The sequence below is a fragment of the Lissotriton helveticus genome, chromosome 11 (assembly GCF_964261635.1).
Source record: "Lissotriton helveticus chromosome 11, aLisHel1.1, whole genome shotgun sequence".
Classification (NCBI taxonomy): Eukaryota; Metazoa; Chordata; class Amphibia; order Caudata; family Salamandridae; genus Lissotriton; species Lissotriton helveticus.
The window spans coordinates 14,960,967-14,986,130 of NC_136072.1; the positions used below are offsets into that span (position 1 = coordinate 14,960,967).

At 45.0% G+C, this 25,164-nt stretch overlaps 1 protein-coding gene across 1 annotated transcript in view; it reads left to right on the forward strand.

Annotated features, from left to right (window-relative positions):
- LOC144791062 (putative cation-transporting ATPase 13A4) overlaps positions 1–25,164 on the forward strand; it is a 270,931-nt gene that overhangs the window by 60,172 nt on the left and 185,595 nt on the right. The window contains exons 3-5 of the mRNA XM_078665705.1: positions 11,441–11,587; positions 15,836–15,906; positions 16,995–17,075. Coding sequence (XP_078521831.1) covers positions 11,441–11,587; positions 15,836–15,906; positions 16,995–17,075 — 299 coding nt within the window. The remainder of the gene's footprint in view (positions 1–11,440; positions 11,588–15,835; positions 15,907–16,994; positions 17,076–25,164) is intronic.

A 25,164-nucleotide genomic window follows, 5' to 3' on the forward strand; every position in this document is an offset into this window, starting at 1 on the left:
TCTATGTACACCATGGCCCAGAGGAAACAAAGGGGCCCCCTATGCCTCCTCCGCTTGTGAATGAACACAAAGGAGCATAACATGTGCCCCCCGGTGGGCCTGCACAACAGTTTCTGCACAGGATGGTCTTTCAAGTCCATGCCATGCAGGAACCTTGTTAGGCCTACCCATTGCAGTGCCTTCTTCAAAGGCACTGGTGCTTTTGAAAGAGGCACCACCCTAATGCACTATTTTGAAGACACTTGCACTGGCAGGCTGCTTCACTCTGGGCAGAGGGGACAAACCAAATACCATGGTAAAATGTCTTTGACAGCAACATGGCCAGACAAAAGAACAATTCCTTCCAAGGCCACAGTAGACCAAGGACACTTTACCCAATACCAATTGTTCAAAATCCTAAAAAGAAAACAAAGCTCCCAAGAATTAAGAGGACAATCTTTGGACCAAATCAAACCTAAAATATCCAAACAACCAAACAAAATTATGAAATGCTACAATAGAAAATAGAACTTTTTATAAATAACAAAGGGCCCCACTACTTTGAAAAGATAGCAAGAACACTACTATGAAGGATGTATGTCATCACAACGCATGCTTTTACTCTGCATGCCATTACAGCGCAGTTTTTACAACGCAAGTCGTTACAACGACCTGGGTTGGGGGGCGCTGGATAGTGGAATAGTTAAATTTTCTGTTCCAACTCCAGTCCCCGTGGATAGTAGGGAAGGTGTTGGATAGAAAATTAAACTATTCCCTATCCTACAGCGCCCTTCAGCGCAAGTCGTTGTAACGACTTGCGTTGTAATAGCTGTGTCGTAATGGTGGTGCGGAGTAAAAGTTGCGCTGTAAAGGATGTTTCCCACTATAAACCACCTAAGAATCTAAAATACATTCCCATCCAACATAAATCTACAGAAGCCAATAACATATATTTATTTAGAAACCACTTAATATCATTCTGCAGTGCATACACCACTGCACACCAACATACTCTACAGTATCCAGTGCAGAGTATCTAAGGGCGCAGAGGAGTTTGCACTGCTGTACAGAGGTTTCTAAACAGAGCCAGATGAAGGAGCATTTCCTCTATGTTTAAATAATACTGCAGATTAAAGTTTAATCTGAAGTGATTTTTAAACATAGAGGGACTACTCTCTCAACCAGCCCTGTCCAGAAACCAACCACTGCAGATTAACGCCACTGGCAGAGCAGCAGAATTTATCAGTAAATCCTTGCTAAAAGAGTAATACAGAATTTGCAAATTCCTCCAATCTTGCCGGCAGAATTTAAAATTCTGCGCAGGCTTAGTGTTGATGTAGGTCTGACTGATGCTGATTGGTGATGTTCCCAAGTGCTAGACGTGGTTGGGGTATGGGTCTGTTGGGGCACCTCAGAGAATGATTGCTGCTGTGTTGTGTTTGGTCAGGTGGTTGTCTCGGTTATAGGTGGGTGGGTTAGAGATGAGTTCTCTGGGGTTGGGTTGGTACGCGAAGTTGCTGTAGATGTTTGTGATTTTGCTGTGGAAGATGTTGGATAGATTGTCAAAGAGCTGTTGGAAGGCAGCAATGTTTTTGACAGTGGCTGAGGGTAAGGTGAAATCATTGACAGTTTAGAAGATCTCCTCGCAGTTGTTGGAGCCTCCTTTTTTCTTGGTGTGTGCTATTTGCAGGTGATAGCGTCTGAGTGTAGCCTTGTAGATAGTTCTCTCTGTGGTGTCGTGGCTGGCTCTCTATTTCCTGTCAAGCTATTTATAGCATTTCTTGTTGTCTCTGAGTCTTCTGTGTACCAGCTGGCCCGCTAGTCTGATCTAATATGCTTGTTGGGCTTGATAGATATGAGGAAATCTGTGCAGTTCTTGATCAATTTGTGAGGCGAGCTTTATTCTTTCAGAGGGTTCTAAGCCAGTCTGCTTCTGTGATTTTGTGACCCAACGGTGCCTAGGAATGCTAGGGGTGTTGACCTGAGGTGAGTTGAGTTGGAAGTGGATGATGGAGGAGTTGGTCCATGTGAACAATTGTGATGGAGTTGTATTTGATGCTGTTGCTTGTGGTGAAGATGGGGTCCAGTGTGTGTCTTGCAGTGTGTGTTTGTTCTGAAATGAGATGTTGCTCAATCTTTGTGGAGCGTGGTGGAGTGGGGTTGCTTCGGTCTTCCAGGTGAAAGTTGAGGTCTCTGAGTAGAATGTTGACTCTAAAGTGAATGGTCAGCAAAGCAACAAAGTCAGAGAGGAGGTTAGTAAAGGTGGCTAATGTTCTAAGTGGTCATTAGGTGAGGGTTCTTATCAGGGTGACGTTTTCAGAGATTTGCAGCTTGAAGTTCAAGTGTTCCATAAATGGGGTGGCATTCTCCGTGGATGTTGTGCGTTTGATAGATTCCTTGTAGAAGATAGTGAGTCCTCCTCTTGGCTTGTGAAGGCATTCCTGTCAAGCGATCTTGTAGTCCACTGGAATTGCCGTCAGGAGCTGATGAGGGGTTGAGACAGGTCTCTCTGATGAAGAGGATGTCGGGTGCGGTGCTGCTCATCAGGTCCCATATTTTGGTTGTGTGTTTGTTGAGAAGCATGCATGCAAGATGGTATTGATGTGCAGGTTTGCTGTGTCATGTGGTGATGGGTGGGGTATAGGCATTGTTGTTGCCTGGGTGGCATGTGTCTTGGGAGAGGATGTTAAGGGCGTTGTTGGCTGGGGGGATTTGGGTGGGTGGCTGCTGGGGAGCTGGCAGTGGGTGTGATTGAAAGCTACCCTGGTGTGAAGTGTGTCAACAGTTGGGGGAATGGAGTCTGGGGTCTGGCAACTTATGGAGTGCTGTGGGTTATTGTTGGGAAGTGATCGGACCAGGGTTACTGGTGCTTGACACGGTTTAGATATGTACAGGCGCAGAAGGGCTTGCGTTTGGCAATACTTCGGCATGCAATTGCCACGCCCGCTGTGTTGGTCCGCTGCATGCCCAAATTGCAGCTGCCAACAAATAGGTCCTGAGAAGAGGGAGGAGCGCAGGGTGCTGTGATGTAATTTCCTAAGCTGATGAGTGATTGAAAATAAAATCCTCTTGCTTGGCTTCGTCTTTTAAGACGGATTTGGCAGGAAAACCAATAATGACACTTCCTGTCCAGTTAGATATTGGGAAATTAAGTGACGCCACTTCCTGTTCAGGTCCAATCCAGATCCTTTTGTGGAAGGTGTCGGACACCAAAAGGGTTAGATTAACTATAACCACACCAATGTAAGTCACTTAACAGAAGGTTTTTCACACTGAAAGCATCATATTTATTATTCCCACTCAATATAAACCACCACCTGTCAAAAACTAAATAGATCAAAATTACAATTCCCACTCCAATAAAAACTATTTTCAGAAAGCTGTTACAAATAAAGCAAAGGAATCCTCTATTATTAATCGTTCTAAAAAAGATTTAAACTATCATGATCATAATATTCACTACGTCACCCCAAAATCAATTATATAGAGACTTACAGATAAATTATATTAGAGAGTCCTACTGCAAAAACTGATGAATTACACCAAATTTTGCAGGAATATAGATCTTGATCCAGAAAGCGTGATTTTAATGATTTGGTGTAAACTCTTCCCTAGTTTTTCATCTATTGTAGATCAAAAAGGGAACACAGATATATGCATATCTAGACAGTTGGGTTTCACAATAGTCCATAGAGCCCAATTTAAAAAATAGAGTGTGTTGAATGGCCTGTGAAGCTTTTTATCCCTTGGTCCATCCTGCTCCTGCAGGAATCAGAATCTTGCAGGAATGATCGCTCTGATTGGCTGTCAGCAACATGAAGAAAATGTTGCTGGCAGCCTATCCAGGACTCAGGAACTTGGTCCCCTGTCCTGTCATTTTTTAGAACAAAAATATAGCAGGGAGGTAAGGGATACCCTGCCCCACTAGCCCCAGGCAAAAAATTAAAAAAATTAGGTGTTTTGCAGTGATATTAGGGTACTCCGACGAGATCGGGAGGGGGGGCGCTGTCCATCATATGTTTTTAAATATTTGGGGAGGGTCTTGTAGATCTAAAATGTTAGACTAATGTTCTCATAATATTATAGTTAACACACAATACATACAAAAAATAAAAAAACAAAATCAAGTACATAAATTAAATAAAATGAATGATAAAATACAAAATATAAAACAATTAAAAAAATTCTTATTTAAATAACAGCACCAATTCACCTGATTTGATTTTTAAAAGCATTCTTTAATCTATCATGTATATATACAAATACAAATTATCCCCACACAAAATTAAAATGTAATAAATCATATACAATTATTAGAAGAAAAATGAAAGTCTAATTCATACATATATTTGTAAAATATATACTATATTAACTAAAATAATAAATTAATTTACCAATTTGAATTCAATAAATGAAACATGAATTTATATGTATACTTACCGCTCCACCCTTTTCCCATATAAACCACATATCCCCCTAAAAAAAAATACAAATCATTATTTAAACTTCCATACAAAATGTATAAATATTTTTGTAAAAATACACTAAACATTCAATGCAAACATTCATACCAAAATATAAACTGCTAAGCAGACTATATAAATAAAACTAAATAAAAGCAATACAAATAAAATTACACTAACACAAACAAACATTGCAAAAACATTGAAAAAACTATATTACTTGCTGTGATATTTTTACACTAATATTTTAACTGCAATATTAAAAACACTATACATTATGGGGCATATTACCAAGGGTGGCGATAGGCAATTATCGCCGGTTTAGCGGCCGTTTTCGGCCCCTAAGCGTCGATAATTCTATCGCTCTATTAACAAGCTGTCGCTAACTGATGTTAGCGACAGCTTTTAGGCGATAGCGAGCGGTTTGAGGCCCGCTTTGCATGTCAGCGATATTTATCGCTAATGACATGCAAAGTGGGCGTACCCAACCTGTTAGCGACTGAAAGCAGTCGCTAAAGTCGCTATCGCCTATTAGCAAGGCAGGCGTAGCGATGGAAATATTCCCGCTAACGCCAAAAACCAACGCCTGCTGAGACCAGTTCTTAGCCATGTTATCCAATGGTGGGTGGATAACATGGCTAAGAGCATTTTTTCGCTAATGCGTGAATATCGCTGTATTCTCAGCGATATTCACGTATTTCGCCGCTATCGCTGGATATTTTAGCACAATGGAGAAAAGCGTTGCTAATAGCATGTTTTCTCCGCTAACATATCCAGCAATTAAAAAAATCATCGCTAAGCCTATTTAGCGATAAATATCGCTACTTGTTGGTAATATGCCCCTTATTCTTCCCTTGATATTCTTGTGGCTTATATTTTCTACATCACAATATTCTGGCGACTATGGGCCCCATTAGGATGGCGGCCCGACGTAAAAAGGGACCGCCCGCCATAAGGGCGGCGGTCCAGTGGGGGCCATTAGGAGGCACCCGCCACACTGGCAGGTGCATCCCGCATTTTTAACAATGCGGCGGGTGGTGCTGAAAGCACCGCCCGCCGCATTGCTAAAAATGCACATTGCACACTTCAATGCACAACGTGACAGGCACCGTGCTTGCCACGTTGTACAGTGAAGTGCAGGGGGGTACCATAGGTGAAACCCCATGTGCAACCCCCACCCCCTGGAGTCCCTGGGGGCCCGCAACGGGCACCCACAAGATATTCCCGCATGCCTTTCTGCCACCACAGAAAAGCATGTTCCCGCCGACATCCTAATATGGATGGCGGTGTCTAACAGACACCGCCACCATATGAAACCCTTTTCTGCCCAGTCAACTCGTTGACCGGGCGGAAAAGCGGCGGACGGAAAGACCGTCCGCCGCTTTTCCGATCCCCCCACCATAATATTATGGCGGGGGGAATGGGCGGTGGGAGGTGAAGGATGTCGGGCGGATCGCCACCACCCGCATGGCGGTGGCGATCCGCCCAACATCCTAATGGGGCTTTATATTTCTATGTAAAATTTAAAAAATGTCATAACTTTGGTTTTGCTCATTGGATTTTTGTCATCTTTGTGTCATTATTTTATTTATTTTTGCGCTATTTTTGTAATTCGTTTGCAATTTTTATTAATTTTCATTTTCATTTTATTACTATCTTAGTATTGCATAAATACTTTGCCTCTAAGTTAAGCATGTCTATTCTGTGCCTTAGTTATCAGGGTTTTTGGTTCTGGCTAATTTAGTGACTTTGAGGATACACACAGACATGGATTGAGGTTATTACCTGAAGTAGGCACCTACCCCGCCCCCCCCCTTCACCTAATAACCCAATTGGTCACAAATTCAGTCAATGAGACAAAAAACATTTGGGATGCGAGGGGAGACAGAAGGAAGGAGGAATAGAGTAACATAATGGTCAACTGTATGTTGTACAAAAGGTGAAGCGTGTCTAAGGTGAAGCTACCAGTACGAGTGAGAGGGCAGAAGAGAGCCCATTGGGTCAATGAGGAATAAAGCATTTTCTCCTCATTCAAACAACATCACATTGAAAGATTAAATTACAACTGATATTGCCAGTTTTCTGTAGATCAATGGAGCTCGCCCTATTGCTTAGACTTTCTCCTCTCCCCGGCCTTTCAAAAGGTAGTACACAGCAGTAGCCACCCCCCTTAGTAATTTCCAGAAATTTTTTGCCATTGTGGGGTCAACAAGAAGACAAATTTTCTGGCCCTGAGGGCAACCTTCCAGTTTCAATCATTCAAAACATATCTATTGATATCCCTACCAGTGCTTTAAATGGGCCGGTATTGTCCGGTACAGAGTACCAACACTTTTTTATTTTGAGAGGGACAGTACTGGCACTTCTGAAGAGAAATGTAATACTTTTATTTGGAGAGTACGGGCACTTCTCAGAAACAAGCAGGTACTCTGGAACAGTGTACCTGCACTTCATTTTTTCCATTTCAAGCACTTATCCTTCTGTACTTTAGTGATTTGATTTAACTTGTGCATTTATAAAGCGCACGAATGCCCGTAGGTGTCTAGGCGCTGAAACCAAGTAAGGTGCCGGTGTAACTGTAGATGAAATGTTAGTTAGCGGAGAGCCACGTTTTTAGCGCTTTGCTAAAAGATAGCAGTGTAGCGCTTTTCTTAATGTCTTGACTATCCCTAAAAGAAAGCTACGTCTGCCCCAGCGAAGTTTCTCAAATCTAGACATTTGTAGAAGTTTACTTCGTACAGATCTTAGGGCCCGATTCACAGAACTCACTTAAGACAAAATCCTAAACTTGCTACCATTTTGGTATTCACAGAAGGCATTTAGGAGTCCTAAAGTTAGGAGTCCTAACTTCACTACTCCTAAACTGAGAAAAATCCTAACTTTAGGACTTTCGGTATTCACAGAAGGCATTTTGAGTCCTAAAGTTCTAACTTCTGTGAATACCAAAATGAGTAAGTGCCTTCTGTGAATACCAAAATGGTAGTAAGCTTAGGATTTTGTCTTAAGTTAGTTCTGTGAATCGGGCCCTTAGACTTCAGGAAGGCAGGCACCAGTTCAGATTTGTCTTCAAGAGTTCAGATTTGTCTTCAAGAATTGAGGTCCGCCACTGTGCAGTGCTTTGAACGCTAGGCATTGGGATTCCTCGTGTCCACCGGGAGCCGGTGCAGGTCTTTTAAACAGTGGGGACAGGCTGGGACCTAGGAATGCTTGGCACATCAACATTTTTCCACTTTAGAGCAATCAATCAGGGAGCTGGACTTGAGGAATTCCAGTGGCCTTGCAGGCCTCAAATCAATAACTTATTCAGGCCTTTCAACACTTGTTCCCATGAGTTGGTGGTTATTCAGTCAGTCAGTCAGTCAAAATATCTTTATTCAATTTAGTTAAAAATCATACAAAGAGATAAAAACATTTCATACAATTTAAAATATAAAAACTATTTACAATATCATACAAATCATACAAATCAGAGCATACGTAGGATTAATAAGAAGGCAAATTAAGTTCATCTAGTGTTACGCAAAGATCAAGTGCAATAATTAACGCGGTTTAAAGGGGCCCATTGTTCTGATGTGTTTTTTTAGTTCTAACTGCTGCCACCAAGAAATTAGCCATACAGAATGTGATGCGTATGTTGTTCAATGATTGTAGGTAGAGCAGGGCTGGTCTCACTTGTGTGAAGCCAGCCTCCTTTAAAACAGGTAACAGATATTTTTTCCTTGGCTCTAAATAAAACACACAAAACATAACAAAGTGCATGGTATCTTGGGTGGAAAAGTGATCACAACAACAGGGAGGGGCTAATTCAGGTTTTTCCCACGTTTTAAAATTACCCAAATAAAAATGTAACAAATTAAACCTAAACTTAGTTGGGAGAAACCTATGGAATGGGATCGTAACTAAACCAAGATAAGGTGCTAGTGCAAATGAATTTACAAGCAGGTAATGTCTCCTCACTGCCGGTTTCACTAGTTCCTGGTGGTTATTCTAAAAAAAATGACTCTGAAGTGCATTTGTTGTGTGTCATGAAACAAGAACGGCCACTGTTTACGGAAATTAATAGTTCTCAGATAATGCTGTTCTTTAAGACATGGTTTTAAAGGACAAGAGCCAGAAAATATTTTTAAAAAGTAATGATAAAAAAACAAACAGTCTATAACTTGCTTCCCGGTTGTCTAGAAATTGCCAAATTTTCAGGTAATGCACTCTGAATACCATTACATAGGATCAATAAGAAATAAACCTTTTCTCCTCATCCAAACAGCACCACACTCAAAAATCAAATTACAACTGATCTTACCAGTTTTCCGTAGAATGATGGCACTCACTCTGCTGCTTGGAGCTTCTCTTCTTCCCAAAGGTAGTCCACAGCATTAGGCACACTCCTTGATAGGTTCTAGACCATTTTTGTCATTGGGAGGTCAACAAGGATGCTGTTTTTCTGTCCCAGACGGCAACCTTTCAGTTTCAATTACTCAAAATAAAGCTATTGACACCCCAACTATTCTTTACTAGGCAGATCAGAATTCTTTCTACTTCACAGCAATAAGTCAGGGAGAGGGGCTTGAGGGTGTCTAGTGGCCTGGCAGGTTTCAGATCAATAGCTTATTCAGGCCTTTTCACACTTGTTCCTGGGCTAGTGAGATATGTGACTGAAACTAATTTAGGACAAGCTTCAGGCAGTCAGCAAAAAGTACATACAAGCCAAAACGTTTTAAACTAGTCTTTTAAAAAGCAGAACACTACGCAATACTTCCTTATCCTTGTGATATATAAAATAGAAATATATGTTCAGATACGATTTTTATTTATATTAACCAGTCATATCTAGTTCATTCTTAGGGCCCATTTCCGATCTCGTTCGGAAGGGCTCCAAATGAGATTCGGAAAAAGCAAATCCGATCCGTATATTTCAGTCCGAATCGTCCCCCATTCGGAACTACCAAGTACGATGCGAAGATCTTGTCCGCGCTGATCGAATCGTTTCCGAACCCGATCCTGGCAGTCTGAGTAATTTGCAGCCGAATCCTGCCGTGCAATGGAGCCGGCTTCCGAACGAGCCAGTACAATGCACGATTCTGACAGCCGTATCGACTTGGTTTTGCCAGGACAAAACGACTGTGGGAATTGCACTTCAGGGGGCCGTGGCAGGCCCCCTTTACCCTGGGCCCTAGGAATCAGTCACAGGGGAGTGCCAATGGTCCCCTCTTTCAATGCATGAACAGTATGGTGGGCACCGTGGGGTGTCCACCACAGGGTGCACGCTTTTCCCCACCCACCCCTTTTTGCAAGGGGAGCCTGTTTACACTTTCGGTACACAAGCTCCCACTGAGTTCAATTGGAGTCCGACCAAACTGAGCCAATCACTATACAGACACATCGGAATTGGTCGCTCTGACTCCCGGAGCACAAGGTGTTCGGAAAGCTCTCCAGATACGAGATATCCGGCGGTCTTGCCGAACGAGATCGGATTCCGGCCCATAGTCAGAATTTGAAAGTAGTACATTTGGTTTTCATCCTTTACAACGCGGATTTTACTCCGCAAGGCTTTCACAACGCGTCTGTTACAACGCAAGTCGTAACCACGACTTGCGCTGGAGGGCGCTATAGTATTAAGAATAGTATATTTACTATTCCAACACCTTCCCTAGTGTCCACGGTGACTGGTGTTGGAATAGTAAATTATATTATTCTCAATCCGAGCCCCCAACGCAAGTCGTGGTAACGACTTGCGTTGTAAGGGACGCGTTGTGAAAGCACGCGTTGTAATGGAACGAGTCGTAACGTCGTACATCCGTTCATTTCTCACTGGAAACGTCTCCTTTAGCTATGTCACCCTTTAAATCTGGATGCTTGCAGAAATGTTTCCAATTTGGTATCATGCGTCTGACCTTTCTGCTGTAGAACCCAATGTCATCTGACTTATTCACTGTCAAATTAATCACTTCCCTCCTTCAGTGTGAAATAGGCGATTTCCGGCACAAATTCTAGTATTTTACACCATATATCTGATTTATGTATCACTTTTTGCAAATATGCCAATACCTCTGTTGAAAAACCTTTCTGTGATCTGTGAAGGATACATGCAAAATAGACTAAATAGAACCTGCTCATTGCTCAGAGGTACAGGAATGCCATATATCTCGTTCCAGAAAAAAAGAAAGCATAGACGCTCACGAGGGAAAGATGAATTTTCCTACAAAGTATCTCTACAACTTTTGCTTTTCTAACAAATGTTCAGGAGAATTGGAATGGAAAATGCTTGGTTTTAGCACTGCAAACATTGTTTGCAAAGTATTCTGTGGGCAGCAGATTGAACACCCACAAATAATAATAATAATAATAATAATAATAAAGGCATTTATTAAGCCCGCAGCTACCCCAAACGGAGTGTCCCGACGCTAATGTCCCCTAGAAGGATTGGACTTTTTGGGCATAAAATCACCAGTAGAAAAAGCTATGCTTTTTGTACATTTTATTTTAGATTTTAATGTTATTTGCATAATTTGCCCCCATTTTATGAAATGCTTTCTTTGACAATAGATCTCTGACAAGACCCCTGGTCAGTCGAAACATGACCTAGATGATATGATTTTTCGGTTACTTTCTCCTTCACAACTGCCTGTAAATCCATTAGTTTGGTAGCCAAACTGTGAGAAAAAAATGTGTCGTAAAGTGTACCATTTATCCTATATAAAAATCAAAAGATTTTGGGAGTTGAGCTCTTCTTCCCCAAAATCATCCTTGGAGGGTAGAGCTTGCTTGTAATGACAAAGTAATTGTTCAGGGGGATAACTATTTTAATTTAATGAAAAGTTGCTTGATTCAAAACAACACAGGTAATGGAAGAAACAACTCTGGTGTGGAATTTGCGTCTTTCATTATACTCTGTCAGGAATGGCGTAAACCCAGTGGGACATATCCCTGATGCCTACATGGACTGCTAGTTCTGCTGATCCTTGAATGTAGACTCACTCTCATGTGACATATTTCCTTAGGATGACTTTAAAAACTACTCCCGGAAGAAGGTGCGGTGGATCTACCTGTCTGCACTGTTGGGCACGTCGAGTGGCGAAGGGGACTATCCAATCGCAGCGGACAAGCACGCCGTCATCAACCAAGCCATCATCAAGCCAGAGAACAAGGTAAACCTTTCTTCAGGTTCCATCTCACCACTGGAAAGCCAGAAGCATAGAGTCACCAATATTATTCTTATTGTTGGTATAAATGTATTTAAACATAAAGAATATAGGAAATACTCCCTACAAATGAAACTCTACAGTGATGACACCATGGACATTGTCAAGGGTGGTATTTTTAAATGTGGGGAGTGTTTCATTCAACAAAAGGCGGGTGCACCCATTCATTTATGCATCTTGATTTGAATTGCATCAGGTCAATTACTATAATCTCTCTGGACTGTATTATGCTCAGTATAGGCCAACTACATGTCATGATGACTCTGAGCTACAGAAACGCCTGTGGTTGTTAAGTCGCTTTAAGTGTCACGTCTCTTTACAGATCAAAAAGAGGAGGATGGTCGAGTGCCTATTTCAGATGGAATCGTATAGTGAAATTCATCATTTTCCAATTGATGGATTTATTTTTTCCATTATACACATACCAATGTCCCTCCATTTGCAAGGGGTGGGCGGAATTTTTCTGAAAAATTTCCTAAAGATGTTTCAGTTATTTTTCCATAAGGGAAACCACAATAAGTCAGTTTGCATATGTTTTCTCATCCCATATTGATTCTCTCCATATTGATTTTACACAGTTTCAAGAAGGGTGCTTTGGATCCTCTTAAAGTTCTGATGCCACCCAGCTTAAATGGCCCCGGTCAATGGTTAGAAGGTTTCCCGATGGATTTATTGGAGCAATGAAAGTGGAACCTCATGCGTACCTTAGTTTACACATGCCCTCCCCGAGCTGTGTGTGCCTTAAGTCCCAGCTACATGAAATGAAATGAAATGAAGAAAGTTCTTGATAAAGCGCACTGCGACCAAGCGGCTTCCTGGCGCTAAAGGTAAAGAGCTAAAGAGTAGGTATTGCCGAAGGAGATCAGCTAGAGTACGCTATGAGGAACAAATGAGTCTTGAGAGCTTTGCGGAATTGGGAGTAGACTGGTATAGATCTGATCGACAGAGGGAGGGTGTTCCAGAAACGGGGAGCTAGTACAGAGAATCTAGTGCCTCCAGTTTTAGATCTACGGAACCGTGGACCAGTGAGGAGAGATTGATTGGAGGAACGAAGGGCACGTTTAGGAGTGTAGGGGATAATACGAGAGTTGATGAAGGCCGGGGCAGTGCAGGTACGAGCCATGAAGGCCAGGCAGCCCATCTTAAAGAGGGATCTCTGGCAGATGGGAAGCCAGTGGAGGGATTTCAAAACAGGAGTGATGTGAGAGGACTTGGGAAGGTGATAAATGAGACGGGCGGCCTGATTCTGGATAGCCTGCAGTCGACGTAGTTCGTAGGCCGGGATGCCCACATACAGGCTATTCCCGTAATCAAGACGGGAAAGAATCATTGCCAAAATAATAAGTTTGAGTTTGACCAAATATCCTGCTGTTTGGTGCTCACAGCTGGCTGCCTGACAGGGCATGCTAAGCTGCAGGCCAGGGTGCCCACATGGCACCATTCCAACCCCATAGGCGCTGAGTAAGCATTGCTTGAAGCTGGTTTGAGGGCAAAAAACTGTAGCACAGGACGGGTCTTGGCCACCTTTAGAATGTCTAGTAGGGAAAGTGGACACTTAAATCTAAACACCCTTGAATGTATGAAGGAAAACCCTGATGGGGCCAATTGCTTTATTCTTCCATTAATCATCCTTCACGCTCCATACCTATTGGCAGATCAGGAGGGAGAGACCCCCTAGGAGTGTGCAATTTGCAGAAGATCAAACTATTTTAACGCAGCAGACCCATGATTGTAAAGCAGGACTGCATGTTGTAAATGTAAATGTAAATGTATTTGAGCTTGTAAAGCGCACTGCTACCCGTCCATAGGTCTCCTGGCGCTGTATAACTCTGGGGAACCCGTCCTGGCTTTCCCTGTGGGATGGACCCTGCTGGGAGTCCCCAAGGTGGAGCCAGGCATCCCCAGAATTGATGGGGCCATTGTGGAGATTAAGCAAGCTAATGCCCAGAGTTGCTGAGTGGAACCCCTAATTAGAGTAAGCACGGAAGCGAGAATTATCGAGTCCGCTGACCAAGGTCCACGACCCTGCCGCGTCGGGAATTGAACCCTGGTCCCGGGCCGACTTCTACTCTCGGGTCTGCCGCCTCTATCCAGTGAGCCACACTACTCCATGTTTCAATGCCTATTACTTTACCACCATCTTGCATGTTGGTGAATGGTCTCTGGGAGTGGGCACAGTCTAACAACTATCTTCCCAGGTAATACCCAATGCAGTATTTTGTTTACCTAAACTTACAAACTGCCTTTCGAAAGAATGTAAATAATATCAATGGTTGAAAAATATGGCAACAGAGAATTAGTGTTCTAATGGTGACTGCCCAAGAGCTATTCAGATAAGGCCAGAATTTAAAAACATGTTTCCAGGTTCCTCAGTTTCCAACTAGCCTAGTACTCCACGACTGAGGAGGCAGTAAGATTGATGGATAGGCCAAGGCACCGCCTTCCCAGGGAAATGTCACTGTATTATGGGCCTTGCCCAGATTTATAACTCAGTGCATAGCTCCATTATGTTCATGAAAGCAGCTCTCCAACAAAAGCCTTCTGTTGTGTTGTTGTGCAAAACTTTTCTTTCCATTTGCAACATGTGTACACATGTGCAAAGTGTCCTATAAACAAATAATTGTAATTTAGCCACTCTATTCTAAGCAGAAATATCCTACAAAGGAACTTGGGGGCTCATTAGGATGGCGAGCGAACCTGAGTCCGCCCACCATCCCCGCGGTTTTGGGACTGGCCGCCAGACACGCGGCGGTCCCGCACCGCGAATTAGGATGTGACTGCCACCATGGCGGACGCATTCCACAACTCAACATTGTAGCAGGTGCTGCTGACAGCAGCACCCGCCGCTATGTTAAAATCGCATGCCAGGCATTTCACTGCACCACAGGGCAGGCACCACACAGTGCCTGTCACTTCGTGCAGCAAAATGTAGGGGGTACCACAGGTACCCCTCAAGTGCACCCCACCTCCCCCAGACACAAGGATGGCCCGCAACAGGCCCCCAAACACAATCCCGGCCAGCGTTTCCATGGCGGCCTTCCAAACGCAAAATCCTAATATGGTGGAAGGTGCCTACTCGGCACCCCCACTATATTGGAGCCCCTGCCCCACCCGGCAGGCAATCGTGATGATTGCCACAGACGCAAAAGCAGTGGATGGACTTCCCGTCCGCCGTGATACCCACCACCATCATAATATGGCGGGGGTAAAGCTCATGATGATGGCGTAACGATCGCCACCGCAGGCCCGGCTTTCTGCTTCCTTTAGATTTCTGGCTAATGAGTTGATACCCAGTATTTTGTTTTGTGTGTGTTCTGTGTGTTTTGTGTGTGAGGTTGTGTGCCTGTGTGTGTGTGAAGCACGATTGGTCACTGTCCTTCAAAAAATCCTTCATCTGCCACTGTCACCTGGTAAGAACCTCATTTCTTACCAGCCTCAGCCTCCCCCTTCTGCCTAGCCTATTGCCGAACCCCATTTCTTTACTACACTACCCTACTTTATCATCCTCTTACATCATTCGACCCCTGTCAGCCTACCTCAAAAACCCACACTGTCACCCGCCTCACCCCATCTGCCTACCCTATCACCTTACATTACCCTAGCCAATTATGATAAGACAACATCCCATCCCATCTCCGTATAGTTTCGACATGCCCAGCCCTGGGTATGTGTAGTAACACTTACAAGGGGCTTACAAGTAAATTAAATGTGCCAATTGGGTGTAGGCCAACGTTACCATGTTTTAAGGAGTGGATAGCAGGAGTAAAGTGCACAGAGTCCTAAAGCCAACCGCTTTTGGCCGCCACAAGTGTGGCAGGGTATGCTCAGACGTGAGTCCCTTGCTCACTTTGCCACTGGATTCAAGCAAGCCGGGCTGAAGACGGCTGGAATGCCAGAAACCTGTCCTCGGAGCTTGTTTCCTGTCCAGGGAAGACATGGCTTGGCAGTTCGGGCTGGACGGTTCCCATGAGGCACAGGGTCAGACTGATTTGCATATAGCCATGCCTGAACTGGGGTGGCAGAGTGGGCTAAAGAACGGTGATGGATCAAACCCACATCTTTTAACTGAGTGTGAGTGTTTGATTGGTTCAGATGCTCCGTCCATCACCACCCCCTTTTGAACAAAGCGACGTCAGCAAACAATTTGAGGGACCCCCAATGGTGTCAGGTCTAACACTGTGTTTTTCTGTGCAGGTTCGATTTATTCGGGTTCAGAAGATACGATACGTGTGGGACAACGCCAAAAACTGCTTCATGAAGATCGGGTATGTTTGTATTTCTCAATGCCACGATTTTATCTAAATACAACTGAAGGAACAGTCAGTCCTTCAACTTCCATTGCAGGTGCAAGGGTTTGTTATTGGTTTTCGTGTGTAGGGGGGTCATATGATTTTACCAATACTCGGGTGAGTCCGCTTCTAGTAATTCAATAATTTACATTTAAGGAGCTTCGCCCAATCAAGCCCTGCCCACCTAAAAACAATTGTATTAACTGATCAAGAAACTCTTAAGAAAATTGTGGATTCTGCTGTGTGGTTGTTTCCCATTGGTTTTTAGTCAAATAGTGGGGGCCTCATTTATGAGAAATGACGCATCGCTGCGTGAAAGCAGCGATGCGTCACTTCTCAGTGCGCACTCCTTGCGACATGATTGATGCGTCATATTTACAGTATGACGCATCATGTCGCAAGGAGTTGCAGATACGTCAGTATTTCTGACGTATCTGTAAGCGCAAAAGTGACGCATTGCTGGAGTGTGTCACAAAAGTGACGCAACTCCAGCAATGCGCCCTTTCACATGGGGCAAGCCCCATGAGAAAGGGCTTGCGTCAGTCTTACGCCTGCTGTGGGGCAGGCGCAAGATTTTGACTCAAGGGCGTCCTAAATGTGACGCAGTGAAATCTCTTAGATTTCACTGCGTCACTTCTACGACCCTTTCTTGCGTCAATACGCCCCCTTTGCATACATTATACCTGGCGCAGGTATAATGTGGCGCAGAGGTTTACAAAGTGACGCATCTACCTAGATGCGTCACTTTGTAAATATGGCGCTACAAGGTGCATATTTTACGCCACTGGTGCGTCACAAAAAGTGACGCACCGGCGGCGTAAAAGTGACGCATGGCCTCATAAATGAGGCCCCGGGAGTCTTAGGGCCCTGTATGAAGATCAGTCAATCCCTGGACTAAGATCAAATAATTCTTAGGTGAAGGTGAGGGTCAAGGTATGCTTGCCCTCTTAGAGGACAGTCCAACAGGCATGGTCTAAAAGAAAAGAGGGTGATTGTTGGCATCAGATTTCCAAAGTGTGTCAATTACATAATGATAAGATTTTTTTCCTGTTTTCTCCTTTCAGGGCTCTGGAGGACAGGTACACGTGCACTGACACACACACGAAGTTTGGACCCGGGTTCACAAGTGAAGAACAAGAAATCGGGTAGGAAGACTGCGACCGTAGAATTGAGATCAGCTAGTAGTAGAGCGGCTGGTGCAGTGGCACCGGGGCAGGGGTGCGAGGGACCCTAGTGGCCTTACATTTGTTGCAGATTATTTAAAAGGCTCGCTCTGTTTTTAGGTTGAAGCCTGCAGACAGCGCAGCTCTCTGGTTGCAACGACATATTGGGACATGATGCAAGCTTCCCTGGGATTGCATCCGCCCATTGCTTGGCGCTGGCTTTGTCCTCTGTAAAGTACATCTGCCTGCCTGCTATTCAGCGGCTTTATTCATTTGAGGCTGTCCCGCATGTCTCTGTCCGCCTGATGACCACAGCTTCTCTAGCATCTCTTTGAATGGCTCCAACACCTTGCGTGCGGCGCCGATATCCCCTGATATCCCCCGAGTGCTGGACATTCCATAACTGGGTGTGGTCATGACGGAACGATTCCGTCATCCGCACAGCTCAACCGAGAGGCATGACGGAATGGTTCCGTCACAAGCATCGAAGGGGTTAAGTGGGATGAAAAAACTGGGGCGTCTCTCAAAGAGGCGTGGCCAATGTAATTAAGGGCGTGGCTTAAAACACGTAGGCTAAAAATCTGTTCTTAGCATAGTGTGGCGCCCGACTTGTATTTTGCTGTTTCTGTCAATGCATCCTGATATATGATACAACTAGTAGCATCATACCTAAAAGTCAGGACTATTGCCTTTGTCAATGGTTGTTAGTTGCATAAGATAAATAAGCAGCAACTATGGCTCGTTGTATATAATATTGAAAAAGCTTCCACTTAAAGCCCTGGTGACACCACCACAATGTTGCTGCTCCTAAATTTTCTAAAAGAGAAGGGGAATCCAGACTGGCAGTCTGGAAAAAAAAGGACCACCTGTGCCAGGGCACAAAACAGAGTCCGATAGAGACCCGTTTGGAGGCCCGCTTTAAAAAACCGCCGGCGCTCAGACCCGGTGAGACCCGGCCCACTTAAAGCCCTGGCTCCATGTATTCTTCTGAAAGCGCCTGCTTTACAGGAGGTCTTTTTTTTCTTTTTTTGTGAAGCACTCCTTGAGAGTGCCTGTGTTTTTCAGCTGCTCGGTGGACTGTGTTAAACGTAATGTATATCTTTGAAAAGGTTTCCTATGTCGTATGTATGTTGCTACACTTTTGGGGTCAAGGGTGGTTTGCGATTCAATCCACCACAGATGGCAGGCCACTTCAAGTTTCTGCCCTCTCTCCAGCTTGGGCTTTAGTAGTTCTCTCTACCATGGCCAATAATCTTTCCGCATCACTGATTCTACCTATCTCTGGCACTACACGCTCAGGCTGGAGTTCAGCAGGTGAATGAGCAATGAAGGGCTCTTTAAATGTTGTTTTGATCTTGGCATTCTTGCTGTGCCTTCAAATACAAATATCAAATGTCAGGTGCAGCCTTCTGTTTGTTCTTTTGTAAGAGAGATCGGTGTTTACTTTTTAGGTCGAGCGAACAGAGCTTGCGCTGTCGGCTTAGTGACCTGTTGTAGATGGTTTGTGGAGATAAACTCCACCCACTGCTTGCCCTTGCTTTTTATTTGTGGGTGCCACTGTCCTTTGGAAATCCTTGCTTGCTACTGGGCAATTATTTCTCTTTTCCCTCCCTTCTGTTTCCGCTTTCCAGCTACGGAGCACCGGCCGAGTTCTATCTGCCTCCTCTGTCGGTGTTTAAGTATTCCTCTGAGAACTACTGTTTTTTTCATGGGTGAAGTCACTCATGTAGACAAAGCACCGCACTTTCACTTTCACTTTCAATAGAGGGCCGTCTGCTTTTCTTTGCTTTTGCATACACCACGGTATAAGCACCTAGTGCCCGTTACATTTATCTCAGGGTGTGGACTGCCTCGATTGTTTATTTCATCTACATTGCTGTTTACCAAAGTGTGGATAAAATGCAGCTTCTAATGGTGTATTTACGTACACTTGACCGCTCTCCTGCAGTGCAACCCCTCAGGTCTCATAGTTCGATGGGTTCTTCATTTAGATTTAGTTCGCACTGTTCTAAAAGGGTTTTCGGCAACAAAAAAGTAACCTGAAAATGTGCTTTACTGTCCTAACCTCATACAGGTTAGCCTAACGAATCAAGACTTGCTTTGGGTTCCGCTTTTTGCCCAGTCCCCGTACCTCACATATATTACTACGCCTCCAAGCAAAAGCAGAAAGTTCAAGTGAGGCACAGCTCGTGAGACGTATGCACATAATGCGTAACTTCCAGACATTTCGTGAACGGTGCACCAGCTGGAGAATTTCATCGACTTAGAGACACATGCATCAAGGTATGATTTTGCGAGTCCTTAATTGCGATAACTAAGGAATCGCAATTAAGGACTCGCTGAATCCTGTGCATGTAGGAATCGCTATAAAAATTGCGATTCCAACATATTCCTTATTTGCGACTCTATTTGGCTTCTCGTTCATTCCGATGGGCCTAAAGGCCCATAGAAATTAATGGGAAATTAGATGCGCAATTTGCGGGTACCAATAGGTACTCGCTAATTGCGCATGCAATTTCAAGGGTGCAAGGGTGCAAAAGGACACCCTGTTGCACCCCTGAAATTGATCCATGCACATATGTTGCGTACACACATGTCCCAAGGGCATGTGTGTGTGTAACCTACAACTTTGAATAATGCACTTTAGTGCATTTTTCAAAGTTTTCGCTATTTACCATCTGGTATGATTTTGCGGTAAATAGCGGGCCAAAATAGTCAAATCGCTATTTTAAAAGGCATCTTGCAATGCATTTCAGGTATCGCAATTTGCGATTCGTTAAATGCAATCGCAATTTGAGAAATCACAAAAATTGCGAGTGGCAAGTTGTTTCATGCATCGCAAAAGCTAATTTTGCAATCGCAAACGGCAGATTTTTGCGAATCGCACCGGTTGCGATGGCAAAAAGCTTTGATGCATGTGCCATTTAGCAACAGCAGCAGCGACCACAGTAGAGTGACTCTGTCCGTGGTGGTGCAGGGTGAGGAACAGCGCACCCGTTTTCTGGCAGAAGACCCCAGCTCCACACTCTTTAAATCACACAAGCAGCTACTGCTATGTGGAAGAAACAATCACCTGGGGTAGGACGTTGCTCTGTGCCCCCTACATTCTGTACATAAAGGGGGAGTCGAGGCGTATTTTTTTTATGGAAAGTACCACACATCAGAGCTCTGAAGCTGTATGGATTGTTTGGTCCTCCAATTTCATCATGAGTAAAGCTGCTCTCAATACATACTTGCACTCTCTCGTGTATCATGTGTACTAACCTGTGTTGTTCTGTGGAAGCCACACCAGTTAGCTTTATCAGCTCTTGTTTAAGCAGTACATGGAGAGATCCAGCAGGCACAAATTGAGTCCTTTTAACCGCATGCGCGCTAAGCGTTTTACCGCCGTGCGCTGCGTTTTTCTAAAACCCGTGGTTCATGATGAGCTGAGATCGTCATGAGCGTACGAGAGGCGTAACTCATGACGAGCTCAGCTCGTCATGAGCGTCGAAGGGGTTAAAGTGAAATGGAAAAAATATCACTCGCAAAACCAACGGACCTGGTGTTTTGACTAAATAAACAAGCATTTGCAAAGCAATAGGTCTCGCAATTGCGAGAGTTTGAGCTATTGTCATTGTAAATGACAACGCCTTTTTATTTATATGTTTTGAAAACCTGTAAGTGGTGCATAAACATGCACTTTGTACTTGTAGTTCCTTCCTTTGAGAAGCACGGCTGGCAATAAAAAAGGCGCAGTTACTGCCAGCCTTGCTTCTCGTAAGCAACGATTGTAAGTAAGGAACAAGGAAAACAGTCACCCATGCTCTGGTCACGAGCCGACTGGACTACGGAAACACCCTCTACGCAGGCACTACCGCTAAACTCCAGAAGAAACTCCAACGAATCCAAAACGCCTCAGCCAGGATCATATTAGACATCCCACGCAACGAACACATCTCTGGTCACCTTAAAGACCTCCATTGGCTACCCGTCAATAAGAGGATCACTTTCCGTCTGCTAACCCACGCACACAAATCACTCTACGACATCGGACCAGAATGCCTCAACTCACGACTGTCCTTCTACACCCCCTCCCGCCAACTACGTTCTTCCAGCCAAGCCCTCGCCACGGTACCTCGCATCAACAAGACCACCATGGGAGGCCGATCCTTCTCATACCTGGCTGCTAAAACATGGAACTCACTCCCCGCTTACCTTCGCCTTACCCAGAACCACCTAGCATTCAGAAAGCAACTTAAAACGTGGATATTTGACAAGTAATCCTCCTCCCCTTTCTAAGCGCCTTGAGACCCTCTGGGTATGTAGTGCGCTATATAAATTCTCTGACTTGACTTGACTTGACTTAAGTACAAGTCCGTGTTCATGCACCGCTTGCAGGTTTTCAAAACACATAAATAAAAGGCATTTTCATTTACAATGGCAATAGCTCAAACTCTCGCAAATGCCTGATCTGTTGCATTGCAAATGCTTGTTTTTCTTTAGCAGCAAAATGAGAGGATATTATTGAAGTGATATATGCGATAAACGTTCTACGTGCAAGAAGCGGGAAAGGAAAGGCTGCAGGATGTCATGTTTTTTGTCGCACACAATACAAAAGTACCTACAAATGAACTGTACAAATATTTCACAATATATTAGCAGTTAGGAATGCAAAAATTAAGCAAATTTTTGATAATTCTGCAGTGGGGTGGGAACATATTTTAAAAAAAACACAACAGGACTATACACTTGGTGATGCGCTTTTGAAATACTCGCTGAGCATTATCATTTGTGCACCGTTTTATCAGTAAAACGGTATGCTTGAGCAAACGCTGTGGTCGTTTCAGTAGAAACTGTGCTGTCTGTAAATGACAATGTGCTATCACACTATGCGGTATAGCCGTAGAGGGCTATAGCGGCTATTAAAGGCCCTCTCCAGCGTTAAAGGCCCCGAGCCGAAGGCGAGGGCCTTTAACAAGGGAGAGGGTCTTAAATAGCCGGTATAGGCCAACTACGAAGGGCTATAAGGCTATTAGAACATTCTGCCACTAGAGGGCAGAATGTTGTAACAAAAAAGAACAAAGCCTTATGGGAGGGTGAGGGGAATGGATTCTCCTCAGGCTCCCTGAAGCCTTTGTTCACAGCCAGAGCTGTGAACAAAGAAACATTGGAATGTTGGAGCTCCAGGCTTATACAAGCCATTATAAGTAACCCTGGGCGGGCAACTTTGCTACGCCCACGAAGTGGGCGTAGTGTTGCCTACTTCGCCCTTTGCAAAGTAGGCGAAGCAGGCAACACTACGCCCACTCCTTGGGCATAGCGAAGTTGCCCGCCACCCGCCTCCCTCCCGCCCTCCCGAACATACCTAATTTCATTAAATGGGCACATCAAAATAAATAAAATGCACTTACCTTGTCCGCGGCATCCCGGGGCTCCCTCTGCTCGTTCACGCCACCATCTGCTAACGAATACGCATGCACGGGCGGCCGCGCATTTCTCACAAGAAATGCGCATGCGTGGCCGCCCGCGCATGCGCATTCGTTAGCAGGCGGCGGCGTGAACGAGCAGAGGGAGCCCCAGACAAGGTAAGTGCATTTTATTTATTTTTATGTGCCCATTTAATTAAATTAGGTATGTAGGAGAGGGGGGCATGCCGCGCGTAGTGGGGCTACGCGAAGTGCGCAGGTGGGCGTAGTTTCTCGCCCACTTTGCGTAGCTTCGCGTAGCCCCACTACGCACACTACGCCCAGGGTTAATTATAAGCCTGGAGCACTCCATTGTTTTCAATGGAGCTCCCAACATTCCAATGTTCTAATAATATATTTCCCACAGTGTGCTCTAAAATGTATCACCTGATACATACTACACCAGCACCTCTCAACTCCTGAATACATTTGCTAACACTCGTTCTTTGTGATTTCTCACAATCCATAACTTCAGTGATGAAATATTAATAGCAGGCTCCACCCCCACTCGGACAATTGGCCCATCAACACTGGTGCATGCCAATTTTGAAATGTCATTCGTGCATGAGCCCCGGCTGGCACACTGTGCCTCTCCTGAAGACTACAGGATTCATTCAGAGGGCAGCATGGAAAGAAACTTCAAAATAACTCCAGGACTCACTGTCCACGCCATGTACATGTGAACTCCATCCTTTCTAAGTTTGTTGAGCAGAATGCCATCTTGGATTCTTCACAGCATGGCTTCCGAGCTCGCCACAGCATAGCTTCCGAGCTCGCCACAGCATGGCTTCCGAGCTCGCCACAGCACTGAGTCTGCTTTGTTGGTAGTTACGGAAGCCATCGGGGCAAAGCTGGATGTCGGTGACTCAGCGGCCTTGGTCCTTTTGGACTTAAGAGCCGCTTTTGATACCGTCTCCCATGCGATACTTCTAAGACGCCTACAGGAAATTGGCATTAGGGATGTGGCGCTGAACTGGTTCCGGTCCTTTCTGGAGGGGAGGTCTTTCCAAGTTCTTGCGCCTCCCTTCCACTCTCAGGAGTTTGCTTTGCACCAGGGGGTGCCGCAGGGCTCAGTGTTGAGCCCTTTACTGTTTCAACATCTATGTCCAGCCTTTGGCTGTGCTAGCCAAAGAAAGGGGTCTGTCATTGGTGTCGTACGCAGACGACACCCAATTGGTGATCACTTTCTCCCCAAAAATTTGGACAATTTTAAAGAGGATCTTTCAGCAATTGTGGACAGGATGGCGCTAAACTGCTTGCAGTTGAACGCTGGTAAGTCCGAGATCTTATTGTTTGGGAAGGACCAGGGTCTGTGGTCCGAGCACTGTTGGCCGGACCGTCTTAACCCAGCTCCCCTCTCCAAGGTGACTGTGAAAAACCTGGGCGTGTGGTTTGACAGTGGCTTGACATTTGATCCCCAAACGAAGGTAGTTGCTGGTGCGTGTTTTGTGCTTCTGCGAGGCCTGACGCCGTTGCTGGGTTTCTTTCCTCCAAAGGTACGCCAAACTATCATCCAGGCTGTCATTCTATCCAGACTGGATTACGGCAATTGCCTATACTTGGGAGCCAACAAGGCTAGTGTTAACCTCTTCCATGCTCATGACGGCTCCCGGCCGTCATGAGTCACGGTGGGCGTGTGCTGACGACGGCCGGGAGCCATCACAACCACGCCCGCGATTGGAATGTTCAGCACTGCGGCGGAATTCGCACCGCAGCGATGAAGTTAAGCGTTTACAGCGAGTACAGAATGCAGCAGCCCGCATCCTGGTGGCTCGCCCGAAAGCCTGCTCAGTTTCACATGTGCTCCGCAAACTTCATTGGCTGCCAGTTGAGAAGCGCATTCAATTCAAGTCACTGTGTGCATCACACAGGATTTTGACGCCACAAGCGCCCCCTTGGGGTTGGCCAATTTGTTGGAGCTCTATGTGCCACGGCGTCCTTTAAGATCAGCGGATTCAGCGCTGGTCTGCATTCCCCGTGTTCCGAAAGCCAGAACGGGTGGCCGTTTCTTCCGGAGCCGCGCTGCGCAACTCTGGAAGTCGCTCCCTGTGTCCATCAAAGCCACTCAGAACCACCTTGCCTTTTGAAAAGCAATAAAGACCTGGGGCCTCATTTATGAAAATTGACGCATCGATGCGTGAAAACAGCAATGCGTCACTTTCACTGCGCCCTCCTTGCAACACCAATGATGCGTCATATTTACAGTATGACGCATCATGGCGCAAGGAGTTACAGATACGTCAGTATTTCTGACGTATCTGTATGGCGCAAAAGTGGCGCATTGCTGGAGTGTGTCACAAAAGTGACGCAACTCCAGCAATGCGTCCTTTCACATGGGGCAAGCCCCATGTAAAAGGTCCTGTGTCAGTCTTACAACTGCTGTGAGGCAGGCGTAAGAAATTGACACATTTGTGTCCTAGAAGTGGCGCAGTGAAATCTTATAGATTTCACTGCGTCACTTCTATGACCCTGTCTTGTGTCAGAACGCCCCCCTGCATACATTATACCTAACGCAGGTATAATGTAGCGCAGGGGTTTACAAAGTGACGCATCTACCTAGATGCGTCACTTTGTAAATATGGTGCAACAAGGCACATTTTTTACGCTGCTGGTGCGTCACAAAA